General features: G+C 36.1%; 1 protein-coding gene across 1 annotated transcript in view; it reads right to left on the bottom strand.

Moving 5' to 3' along the window:
* LRCH3 (leucine rich repeats and calponin homology domain containing 3) overlaps positions 1-13845 on the bottom strand; it is a 209431-nt gene that overhangs the window by 76756 nt on the left and 118830 nt on the right. Inside the window, 4 exon segments of the mRNA XM_037837445.1 lie at positions 853-962; positions 1818-1832; positions 1834-1911; positions 1913-1947. Coding sequence (XP_037693373.1) covers positions 853-962; positions 1818-1832; positions 1834-1911; positions 1913-1947 — 238 coding nt within the window.

Below are 13845 nucleotides of genomic sequence, written 5' to 3' on the forward strand. Positions count from 1 at the left end.
GCATCCTTAAGGGAAAGCATTTCCTGTTATAGCAAGTTACTAAATCTGCTTCATTTGAGTTTAGTTCAGCAAACATTTATTGAATGCCACGTAGTGTTCTAAGATACCAAGAATATAAATATGAATAAAGGCTGGTTATTGCTCTCAGAAGCTCAGGCTTGTTGGAAGAATTCATTTCATTACTGGGATTACAGAGACAGGACTTTTCTTACCAGTGAGTGGCTTAGTCTTAGTTTTGATTCTCTGCCACATCATTGTAAATAAGTATATTTAGTACTGAATAAAAAGTTGCTAAAAATCACCTCAGCAAAAAGTATAGGTAACTATAAATCACTGTTAAAAATTATGTGTGCCATGTATAAAATAAAAAGGTTATCACAACAGTGAAATTTACTGAAGGAGTTGGAAACATTTACATTTGGAAGGAATAAAAAAATCTGTGTCCTTTATAAAATAATTAAAGGAAGTGTGTGTGTCATTTTTATGTTAACAAAAATAGTTAGAAAGGAAAGTTACATACTAAGGATTCAAAGTACCACAGCTCCTAATTTGTATGGAATCCACAAAGAGCTATAGGCTTAATAAAAATTATCTTTAGCAAGATAGGACTCCATCTAAATTGGTCCTGGATCACAGGAAACTGCTAGTAACAAAAATATCTAATATTTATATAGATTTAGAACTATACTTTATCAAATCTGTGTAATCAATCTATACTTAATACACCCATTTTGAGAATAAGTGTGTTAAGTTATTTCTCTTTAGTTAAACATTCAGGCAGATTTAAGGAACCAGTTTATTTGATTCCCTGTGAAATGGAAAATGATAGATAAAAGAATAGGATATACTCACCAGGAGCCGAAACCCAAGTGTCTCCTGTCATAATCTGGCAGATCTGGAGCAATCTTACAAGCTTGCATGTTCAGGTATTTAAATATGTGGACTTTGCCTTTGATACATATCTAAATAAAGTAACATAGAAATGCAACCAAATTATAGTCATCTGAAATAATATATTCCTCTTTAGAAAACAAAATCATAACCAGCCTTGTTACTTAAGGTGACTGGGAACAGAGGCATTTCTATTAAGTACACACAATATTAAAAATCCAGTATCCTTATAACAAATTACGTTATTTGATTCCAGTGTTATTTTAGGTATTTAATTAATGTAAATATAAATCTTTGTTTTTTAGTTATCGATAAGTCCTCAGTAACATATAAAATAAATAACCTATGATTACACTGTCAGGATTCCAAGGAAATGTATACTGATTAGTTTTGTATAGTAAAGGATTTAAAGACCCCCTTCCCCCACGCCCATGGATTATATTGATAATTTTTACTTTTAGGAATCAAAAAATCAACTCCAATTATTTATCAGTAAATTTCATTTCCATCACCGATAAACAAATAGTTAAACTGGCTAAACGAGGAGCTTATGATTTTAGAAAACAGGAAGGCACAAAAGCAATGGCACAAGAATTTTGAGTTTTGAAAACTAAGTGTTTTTATCTGTTTCTAGCATTTATATTGTCTCCAGTTTTACTAGAAAAAATATTAAGAAGAAATCAACTCAAATTTATTAGAAAAAATTTAAGAAAGAATTTAACTGGAAAAAAAATTCAACTGAAAAAAAAAAACACGGCCAATCTCCTATCTTCCACACCCATTTATTCACGGCTTCTAAAAATATATATGTATGTGAATTTATTTTAAAGAATTTAAATTTATTTTAAATGCACATAAATTAAATTTAAAATTTATCCTCTAGTCAAAAATGTTTATGATATATTTTTTAATTCAACTATGGTTACCTGTGCAGGAGGAGACCTGTAGTGGATTGTTATCTAGGGTGATCATCTGTAGGTGTCTGAGGTTCCGATAGCAAACAGGGATTGTTGTAATTTTTATTGCAGGAGAAGTCTAACTTTATCAAAGGCAACTCTGCCGTTCTGTATGGAAGTGAAATGGAAATTAACTTTAATAATATTTTTAAAGTAGACAATCAAAAATCTAAAAAATGAATTACCATCTTTTTAATATAGCAGTTTAAAAAATGTCAAATAAACTTAAAACCTTTTTGTTTCTAAAGACCAAAAATCTTTTAAAAGATCTAAAGTAAGTTTTACAGGAAATTCTAGGTAAATATGGTAGATTTAATATAGGTATTTACTTCTACTCTCTTTCAAATATCAGTAAAATTAGAATGAAGGAGTAAAAATGACATAACTTTGCAAGAACAAAGAAAAGGAGTGGTACCAACAAATGTTTGGATGATAAAAACCAGAGAGAAGAATGATTAAGCAATGTAGCCAAGTGGTGTAAAATTAAATCTACTTACTTATAGATGGGAATACTAATGAAAAGCAGGCTCTTTGCCCCAGAGAACTACAGAAAGTCTCAGAAACGGGCGGCCCTTGATACCACAAAAAGGTGGAGGAAAAAAGAGGGATTGCATGAAAGTCTGTATAAAGAGTAGTTACATGCATAGCTCTCTACACCCAACTCACACAGGCAGTAGACTACTTTCTCCAATCCCTACAAAACTCAGCAAGTTACTCTAGAGAAACTGGATCAAAAAGGCCCTGAGATCTGTCCAACAAAATTGTAGCGTAAGATGCTACAGGGTACCATCCACCCACAGAATCTATAAATAATAAGGAAAAAATGGCAGAGTCATTTTTCTCAAAACTACAGAAAACAGTGAAAAGGGTTGCAGTAACTGGGGCAAGTAGCTGTATCAAGAAAAGCAACTTGAAAAATGCTTCTGGCACTCAAGGAAATGTCTGCCACATCACTAGCAGGATACAAATTTAAGAAATAGAGAGCTCAGGAATTAAATCCCAGAATTAACAAGTTAAAATAATAAATTTACAGTGTGCAACAAAAAATACAGAAAAACAAAGAAAATCAAATATGATAGGATATAAGGAAAACAATGACTAATAATTTGAGATATCAAAAAAAGAGATAAAAATTTTAAAAAGAAACCAAACAAACTTGTAGGTAGTTGAAGACCACGATAATGGAAAATGAAAAATCCCCTAGGGTTTCAACAGCAGACTGGAGCTGGCAGAAGAAACAGTGATCTCAGACAAGACAAATAAAATGATTTAGGCTGAGGAGCAGAAAGAAAAAATAACTTTAAAAAAGTGAACCGAACCAAAGAGACTTCTCAGAAACTATCAAATGTACCAATATAAACATTCTGGGAATCTCAGAAGGGAGAAGAAAGAAAAAAAGGGGCAGAAGGACTATTCAAAGAAATAATGGCAGAAAATGACCCAAATTTAACAAAAGTTATGAATAAGCACATTCAAGAAACCCAATGAATGTCCAACAGGATAAAATAAAAGAGCACCAGGCCTAGCACAAAGTTATCAAACTATCCAATGCCAAGGACAAAAAGAGTTCTGAAAGCTACAAGAGAAAAGCAACAAATTATGTACAATGAATCAAAAACCATGGAAGCAAAAAGGCAGAAGGATGAACTATTTAAAGTGCTAAAAGAAAACAAGGGCCAACCAAGAATTTTATATCCTGGAAGTCTGTCTTTCAAAAATAGGAGATGGGGATGAGCCTGGACCTGGCATCGTGGGATTGAGAACATCTTCTTGACCAAAAGGGGGAAGAGAAATGAAACAAAATAAAGTTTCAGTGGCTGAGAGATTATAAATGGAATTGAGAGGTTATTCCGGTGGGCATTCTTATGCGCTATACAGATAAACCTTTTTAGGTTTTAGTGTATTGGAATAGCTAGAAGTAAATACCTGAAACTATCAAACTGCAACCCAGTAGCCTTGATTCTTGAAGACGATTGTATAACTATGTAGGTAACATGGTATGATAGTGTGATTGTGAAAGCCTTGTGGCTCACACTCCCTTTATCCAGTGTATGGATGGCTGAGCAGAAAAACGGAGACAAAAAGTAAATGAATAATAGGGTGGGATAGGGAGCATGGAATGATTTGGGTGTTCTTTTTTTATTCTTATTTTTATTATTTTTGGTGTAAGGAAAATGTTCAAAAATTGATTGGGGTGATGAATGCACAACTATATAATGGTACAGTGAACAGTTGATTGTATACAACAGATGACTTATGGTATGAGAATATATATCAGTAAAACCTACAGAATGGGAGAAAATATTTGGAAACAATATATCCAATAAAGGATTACTAGCCAGAATATAAAAATAAACCTTTCAACATAACAACAAAAAGACAAACAGCCCAATTAAAAATTGGGCAAAAGACTTGAACACACATCTCCTCAAGGAAGATATACAAATGGCCAGAAAGCACATGAAAAGATGTTCAACATCATTAGTCATCAGGGAAATGCAAATCAAAACCACAGTAAGATTCCTTTCATACCCATTAGAATGGCTGCTATTAACAAAACTGAAAATAACAAGTGTTGGAGAGGATGCAGAGATATAGGAGCACTCATTCACTGCTGGTGGGAATGCAGAATGGTAAGGCTGCTGTGTAAGACAGCATGGTGGTTCCTCAGAAAGTTAAGTAATAGAGCTACTATATGACCTGGCAATCTCACCACTAGGTGTATACCCAAAAGAAGTGAAAGCAAGGACCTCAAACATATTTCCACATTGATGTTCACAGCAGTATTATACACAATTGCCAAAAAATGGAAGCAACCCAAGTATCTTTCAACCAATAAATGGATAAATAAAATGTGGTATATACATACAATGGAATATTATTCAGATATAAAAAGGAATGGAGTCCTGACACATGAGAAACCATGGATGAACCTTTAACACATCATGTTGAGTGAAATAAGCCAGATACACAAAAGGACATATATTGTATTACCTTACTGATTTGAAACAATTAGAATAAGCAAACTCAGAGAGTCAGAATCTAGAGTATTTGGTACAAGTTGAGGTAGAGATAGGGAGTGGGAAGTTAAGGCTTAAAAAGTAAAGTGTTTCCAGGGCCCAGTGGTGATGTCTGGCCTGCACTAATCAGTGGATAGCTGGGGCAATGGTACATCAGTGGTGCCTTCCATCCCAGCACAGCCAGCCAAATGAGCATCATTTGCTCATTAATTTTAACAAAGGCAATTACCAAAGCTAAAGGTAAATAAGAGGGGGATATAAGGGAGTGGGTATGGGATTTTTTTTCTTTCTTTTCAGAAGAAATGGGAATGTTGTTATATAGATTGTGATGGTGAATACATAACTCTATGATAATACCAGGAACCATTGATTGAACACTTAGGATGGATTGTATGGTGTGAGAACAAAACTGTTTTAAAAAAATAAACAGAATACTACAAGTGCTGGAGGAGATGTGTAGAAATGTATACCTATTCACTTTTGATGGGGAAGTGGAATTGTGTGGCCCCTCAAGAGAGCAGTGTGGTGGTTCCTCAGGGAGCTGGGCATGGAGTTGCCACGTTATCTGGCTATCCTGTTGCTAGGCATATGCCCAGAAGAACTGAGAATAGATATTTGTACACTGATGTTTATGGCAGCATTATTCACCACTGCCATGGATGGAGGTGGGCCAAGGGTACATTCACTGATGAGCAGAAGGGCAAACTGTGGTGTATACACACAATGGAATATGGTGTGGCTACAGAAAGGAATGAAGTTGTGAGGCACGCAATGAGGTGAATGAAACATGAGGACTGTTATGGTTGGGTACATGAGCCAACTTGGCCAGGTGATGGTGCCCAGTTGTCTGATCAAGCAAGCACTGGCCTAATCTTTACTGCAAATAAATTTGTGGCTGGTTATTAAAGCAGAAGGCTGGTTGATTAAATCATGAGTCGATTATTGTGGCTGATTATATCAACAAAGGGAATGTCTTCCGCAATGAGAGAATTCATCGGCTGAATTTAATAGAATCAGTTGAAGACTTTTAAGGGAGAAGAAAGAGAACCTTCACTTCTTCAGCCGCCAGTCTCTCCAGGGAAGTTTATCGAAGATGTTCATTGGAGTTGCCAGCCTGCTGCCTACGCTATGGAACTTGGACTCGTGCATCACCAGAGTTGCGCGAGACACTTTTATAAAATCTCATATTTACAGATATCTCCTGTTGTTCTGTTTCCCTAGAGAATCCTAACTAATGCAAGGACATTATGTTGAGTGAAAAAAGCCAGAAACAAAATGACAAACATTGTATGGTCTATGATACTGTCTGTATGTTAAAACTTTAAAATATGTGCGAGACCAAAGGAAGGGATGTTTACTTTGTCCAAAATTTAAATTCTCTGTAGCACACTATCTAATTTAACCTGCCTGGTCAGTTTATTTAAACAAACCTTGAGGGACTGGAGAAAAAATGTGGAACTATAAAACTTCCCCACCTGGGGAACTCCTGATATTCTCTCAAGCATTAGAGACTCCCAATTTAATAAGCCAAGCCCTCAATCTTGAGGCTTGCCCTTATGAGACTTATTTCTATAATGGTAAAGCTAGGCCTACTTATAATTATGCCAAAGAGTTCCTCCAGAGAACCTTTTTTGTGCTCAGATGCGGCCCCTCTCTCTAAGCCATACTCTGCAAATAAACTCACTATCCTCCCCTTTATGTGGGACATTGACTCCCAGGGGTTTAAGTCTCCCTGGCAACATGGGACATGACTCCAAGGAATGAGCCTGGCCCTGGCATCGCGGGATTGACAATGCCTTCTTGACCAAAAGGGGGAAAAGAAATCAAACAAAATAAAGTTTCAGTGGCTAAGTGAGTTCAAATAGAGTCGAGTGGTCATTCTAGAGGTTACTCTTATGCAAGCTTCAGCCAGATATTGCAATTTGCCACAGTATGCCAAGCCCCAACCAAGAGTATTCCTGGAAACCCTAAAGAATACCCTGGGTTCTATCTAAGACTCTATAAAAGTTTTACATATCAAGTTTATCTTTTCAGAAAATTAAAGCCAACAGAGTGTCCCTATTCCAGATAAGCCCTGAAACCCAGAGGTACCAGTTTCTCCATGAACATCAACCAGTTTCATTTCTCTACCCCATAATTTCAACACCCCTTTTCAGCAAGAAGACATTAGAATAGTCACTGCCCAGACATCCATGATAAATGAGAGAATGATCAAATGAGAGAGAGGAGTTGTAACACAGAAGTTAGGATTTAACAAATGAGTATGATTACAGACTCATTATATAGATATTTCTTTTTAGTTTCTGGTGTATTAGAGTAGCCAGAAGGAAACAGCTGAAAATGTTGAATTGTAATCCAGTAGCCTTAATCTTTGATAATGATAGTATAACTATACAGATCTTATGACCATGTGATTATAAAAACCTTGGGAGTGACACCCCTTTTATTCAGTGTATGGGCAGATGAATAATAAAATAAAGACAAGCATGAAACAACAAATAAATAATAGGTTGGGAATATGAGGAAAAAATAACCTTTCATAAACTATGGACAATAGCTAATAGTACTTCTTTAATAATCTTTCATCAATTGTAACAAATGAAACTACTGTTAAGAAAATCGAATCACAAAAAAGTGCTATCATCAATTATAACAAAATTTTCCTCACCAATGGCAGTGTTGTTGGTGGAGTGGTATATGGGAATCCTGTATTTTTCGCATGATTGTTCTGCAAACCCACAAATTTTCTAGTAAAAATAAGAAAGATCCTGACTTCCAGGAAGATAGCAGAACAGGATAGGCAAAACTTATTGCTCCACTGTGGAACAACTGGAAAAAAAGCAGAAAACTGGGACAAGCAGTTCTGGGATTCAGGTGACCAGAGAAGGACCTCTGTGTTACATAGGGAAGACCTGGATGAAAAAGCCGAGGAAGCCCGGGAAGTTTGGGGGTGAGTGTGTTCAATAGCAACCACCCGAGGCCTACTGCTGTATGCTGGCCGTATCAGGCAGCTGATGAGCGGCACACCACTACCTTGGCTGCCAGCTGGGGGAGTTAACTCTCTCAGTCCTGCATCCTGTAGTTCCTGCACAGAAACCCAGGACCCAGGAGACTCATTTTATCCACACACAGAGACCCTGCTGCGGTGCCTGGTTCTAGGGGAGAATGGGAAGCCCTCTCCTTGGGAGGAGACAAGAACGCACAGCAGTGCCAATCTAACTGGCCTACGAAAGAAACACTCTGGATCTTGCTGCCTCCATCCGTTCTCCACAGAGGTCCAGGACACTCACTGAGTATATGAGCAAAAAGGAGAGGGTGAGGGCAAGGGAGGGAGCTGCACTGCAATGCCAGGCACACTTAACCCATACCTGAGGCCCGTGGGTCTTGCTGGCCGGCAGAAAGCAGTGCTCTCCTGGGTCAGCTGCTGGCTGGGGAATTTGAACCTCTCAGTCCTACAGCCTGAGGTCTTTCCACACAGGAGTCTGGGAATCACCAGACCACTGTGCCCTCAAGCGGGGTTTTGACCGAGATGCACAGCACCCATCCCCACCCCCAGAGCAGGCAGATTCCAGCACACATGGAGGCTTATGGCCTTGGCTGGGTTTTTGCCTGGTCTGGTCCCCACCCAACAGGCAGTCAGGGAGAGATGGGGTGGTAATGAAGAGGTGGCCCAAGAGGGACATCTGCTAGATGACTGGGAAAGTGCAATCAGGCTAGCTGCTTTTCTGCAGAGACTCTAACAGACATCTGAAAAGGGTTGCACCCCCTGCGTAAGGCCTCAGCCCTGTTTTGGTTGGGAATTAACAACAAACTAAGTACCAGAGAAGATAGTCAATGCAAACTCAAGCAACAACAAAATCTTAGATGAGCAAGGGAAGTCAACTTTCAAAATAATATTATCGAGATAATCAGATGCAAAGAAAACAGCGAAAAATCACAAAGCACATGAAGACCAAGAAGATATGGCCAAACTAAACGATCAAAATAAAAACCTAGAAGAGACACAGAATTCGGAAAAACTAATCAAAGATTTCAAACAAATCTCCAAAATAACTTCAATGAGGTGGCGAAAGAGATAAAGGATATCAAGAAGACACTAGAAGAGCATAAAGAAGAATTTTAAAGAATAAATTTAAAAATAGCATATATTTTGGAAATGAAAGATACTGTAGATCAAATTGAAAATATACTAGAGACGCTCACAGCAGATTTGAAGAGGCAGAAGAAAGAATAAGCGAACTGGAGGACAGAGTGAACAAGAGACTGCACATTTTTCGAATACACAAAAGAACAAATGGAGAAAAATATGGAAAAATTTGAATTGGATTTCAAGGAAATGACTGACAATACAAAATACAAGAATCACTGGTGTAACAGAAGAAGTAGAGAAAAGTAAGGGGCTTTGAAGATTATTTGAGGAGATTATTGGGAAAAACTTCCCAACCCTTATAAAAGACATAAATATGCAAATCAAAGAAGCTCAACAAACTCCAAATAGAATACATCCAAATAGATGCACTCCAAGACACATACTAATCACACTGTCAAATGCTGAAGAGGAGAAAGTTCTGAAAGCAGCAAAAGAAAGCAAGTCACCAAATACAAGGGAAGACACATAAGACTAACCGCTGACTATTCATCAGGCACCATGGACGTGAGAAGGCATGGTATGATATATTTGAGATTCTGAAAGAGAAACTATTGCCAGCCAAGAATTCTTTATTGCCAACCAAGAATTCTTTATCCAGCAAAGCTATCCTCTAAAAGTAAGGAAGAGTTTAAAATATTCAGATTAACAGAAGCTAATATGACTAATATGGGGGAGGAGGGGCATGGGACATTTTGAGTGTCTTTTCACTTTTATTTTTATTCTTATTTATATTTTTTGGAGTAATGAAAATGTTCAAAAATTGATCGTGGTGATGAATGCACAACTATATGATGATACTGTGAACAACTGTTTTACACTTTGGATGATTGTGTGGTATGTGAATATATTTCAATTAAAAATAGTAAAAAAAAAAAAGTGAGGGAGAGTTTAAAATTTTCAAAGATGAACAAATGCTGACAAAATTTGTTAACAAGAGACCTTCCCTACAAGACATACTAAAAGGAGTTCTTCTGGCCGAAGAAAAAAAGAGAGGAGACAGAGGTCCCGAGGAGGTTACAGAATTGAAGAATATTAAAAAGGGTAATTTAAAGGATAAAACAAGAGAGAGAAAAAAAATAGATATGATAAATAAAAACCAAAGGATAAGATGGTTCAATCAAGAACTGCCTTTACAGTAATTACTTTGAATGTTAATGGATTAAACTCCCCAATCAAAAGACACAGATTGGCAGAATGGACTAAAAACTTTGATCCATCTATATGCAGTTTATAAGAGTCTACCTTATATACAAAGATATAAATAGGGTGAAAGCAAAAGGAAGGAAAAAGATATTCTAAGCAAGTAATAACCAAAAGAAAGCTGGGGTAGTGATAATTTCAGACCAAATAGACTTTGAATGCAAAAATGTCATAAGAGACAAGAAAAGACACTATATTTAATAAAAGGGGTAATTCACCAAGAAAAAAAAATAACAATCATAAATGTTTATGCACCCAATCAAGTTGCTCCAAAGTACATGAGACAAACATTGGCAAAACTGAAGGGAGTAATAGATGTTTCTACATTAATACTGGGAGACTTCAACTCACCAATCTCTTCATTAGCTAGAACAACTAGACAGAGGATGAATAAGGAAATAGGGAACCTAAATAATATGATAAATAAATTAGACCTAACATAGATAGATTTATGCACCCCAAAACACCAGGTATACATTATTCTCAAGTGCTCATGGAACAGTCTCCATATGGATCATATGTTGGGTCACAAGACAGGTCTTAATAATTTTTAAAAGATTAAAATTATTCAAAGTATTTTCTCTGCTCATAATGAAATGAAGCTGGAAATCAATAACCACTGAAGAACTGGAACTTTCACAAATATATGGAAGTTAAATGACACACTCTTAATCAGTGTTCAAAGAGGAAATTGAAAGAGAAATCAGTAAATATCTCGAGACAAATGAAAACAAGAATACAGCCTATCAAAATCTATGGGATGCAGTGAAGGCAGCGCTGAGCGGGAAATTTATAGCTCTAAATGCTTACATTAAAAAGGAAAAAAGAGCTAAAATCAAAGACCTAACTGAACAACTAAAGAAACTAGAGAAAGAGCAGTAAACTAACTCTAAAGCAATAGAAAAAAAAAATTACAAAGATTAAAGCATAAATAAATGAAATGGAGAACCAAAAAACAATAGAGAGAATCAATAAAACAAAGGTTGGTTCTTTGAGAAGATCAACAAGATTGACAAACACTTAGCTAGGCTGACAAAGTCCAAAAGAGAGAAGATGCCAATAAATAAAATCAGAAATGAGGTGGGGCTGGTCATTACCATGGACCCTGAAGAAAAAAAAATCATAAAAGGATACTATAAACAACTGTATGACAACAAATTGGATAACTTAGATGACATGGACAATTTTCTAGAAACACATGAACAACCTATACTGATTTGAGAAGAAATAGAAGACCTCAACAAACCAATCACACATAAAGAGATTCAATCAGTCATCAAAAAGCCCCCTACAAAGCCAAGTCCAGGGCCAGATGACGTCACAGGGGAATTTTACCAAATATTTCAAAATTAACTAACATCTTTCCTGCTCAAACTCATCCAAAATATTGAAAAAAAGAGAGCACTATCTAATTCATTCTGTGCAGCAAACATTATTCTAATAACAAAACCTGAAAAAGATACTTAAAAAAAGGAAAACTGCAGACCAATCTCTCTAATGAATATAGATGCAAAAATTCTGAACAAAATACTTGCAAATCAAATCCAATGGTATATAATCCAATTATATAGTATATAATTCTATGACCAAGTAGAGTTTATTCCAGGCATTTAAGGGTCATTAAACACAAGAAAAATAATTAATGTAATACAACACATTAACACAGCGAAAGGGAAAAATCACATGATCATCTTGACTGACACAGAAAAGGCATTTGACAAAATTCAGCACCCTTTTTTTGAACAAAACACTTCAAAAGGTAGGAAACGAAGGAAAATTTCCTCACTACGATAAAGAGAATATATTGAAAAACCCACAGCCAACATCACACTCATCACTGAGAGACTGAAAGCCTTCCCCCTAAGATCAGGACCAAGAGAAAAATGCCCACTGTCAACCACTGTTATTCAACATTGTGGTAGAAGTTCTAGCTAGAGCAATTAGGCAAGAAAAAGAAAAAAAAAAGACATCCAAGTCAAATGACATGATCTGCATACAGAAAATCCTGAGAACAAAGCTGATAAATTCTGCAAAGTAGTGGGATACAAGATAAATGTGTAAAAATCAGTACTGTTTCTATACACTAGTAATTAGCTGATGAGGGAGGCAATTAAGAAAAAAATTCCATTTATAATAGCAACTAAAAGAATCAACTATCTAGGAATACACTTAACTAAGGATGTAAAGGATTTGTGTACAGAAAACTACAAAACATTGCTAAAAGATACAAAAGACGACATAAATAGGTGGAAAGACGTTACATGTTCATGGATAGGAAGGGTAAATGTTATTAAGGTGTCTTATACAAAAATTAACTCGAAATGGATCAAAGACCTAAAAATTAGAGCTAAGATCATAAAACTTTTAGAAGGAAATGTAGGGAAATATCTTAAAGATCTTGTGAAAGGAGGTAGTTCCCTAGACCTTACACTCAAAGCATGAACAAATAATAAGAAGAAATAGATAAATAGGATCTCCTCAAAACTGAACAATTTTGTGCATCAAAGCACTTTGCCAGAAAAGTAAAAAAGCAGGCTATGCAATTGGAGACAATGTTTGGAAATCATATCAGATGAGGGTTTAATATCCAGAATATATAAAGAGATCCTACAATTCAACAACCAAAAGGAAACAACCCAATTTAAAAATGGGCAAAAGGCATGGACAGACACTTTTCCAAACAGGAAATACAAATGGCTCAAAAACATATGAAAAGATGCTCAACTTCATGAACGCCATAATCAAAAAAAAAAAAAAAAACCAGAAAATTACAAGTGCTGGAAAGGATGTGGAAAAGAGGCACACTTATTCACTGTAGGTGGGAATTTAGAATGGTGCAACCACTCTGGAAGGTGGTGTGGCAGTTCCTCAGGAAGCTAAAGATAGACTTGCCTTATGATTCAGCAATCCCATTACCAGATATATATTCGGAGGAACTGAAGGTAAGGACGTGAATGGACATTTGCACACCAATGTTTACAGCAGCATTATTCACTATTGCCAAGAGACGGAAACGGCCCAAATGTCCATCAACGGACAAGTGGATAAATAAACTGTGGTATATACATAAGATGGAATAATATGCAGCTGTTAAGACGGAATGAAGTCATGAAGCATATAATAACATGGATGAAACTTGAGGACGTTATGTTGAGTGAAATGAGCCAAAACAAAAGGACAAATACTTATGGTCTCACTAATATGAAGTAACATTAATGAGCAAATTTTGAGAGTTAAAGTTGAGAACACAGGTTATCAGGAGATAGAAAGAGGGCAGAGATCAGCATTTGATGCTGAGGAAGTATATAGTGTTCAACAAGATTGATTGTATAGATCCAGAAATAGATAGCATGACTCTATGATGGTAGCACAAAACTGTAAGTACACTGAACAAAGATGACTGTGAGTACAGTTGAAAAAGGAAGGTTAGGGGCATGTAGGACACCAGAAGGAAAGACAGAAGATAAAGACTGGGACTATGTAACTTAGTGAAACCTAGAGTGATTAATGATGGTGATTAAATGTGCAAATATAAGAATGTTTTTACATGAGGGAGAACAAATGAATGTCAATTTTGCAAGGTGTTGAGAATGGGATGGTATTGGAGAAAAAATACAATCTATGCAAA

Source organism: Choloepus didactylus, chromosome 1, assembly GCF_015220235.1.
Source record: "Choloepus didactylus isolate mChoDid1 chromosome 1, mChoDid1.pri, whole genome shotgun sequence".
Classification (NCBI taxonomy): domain Eukaryota; kingdom Metazoa; phylum Chordata; class Mammalia; order Pilosa; family Megalonychidae; genus Choloepus; species Choloepus didactylus.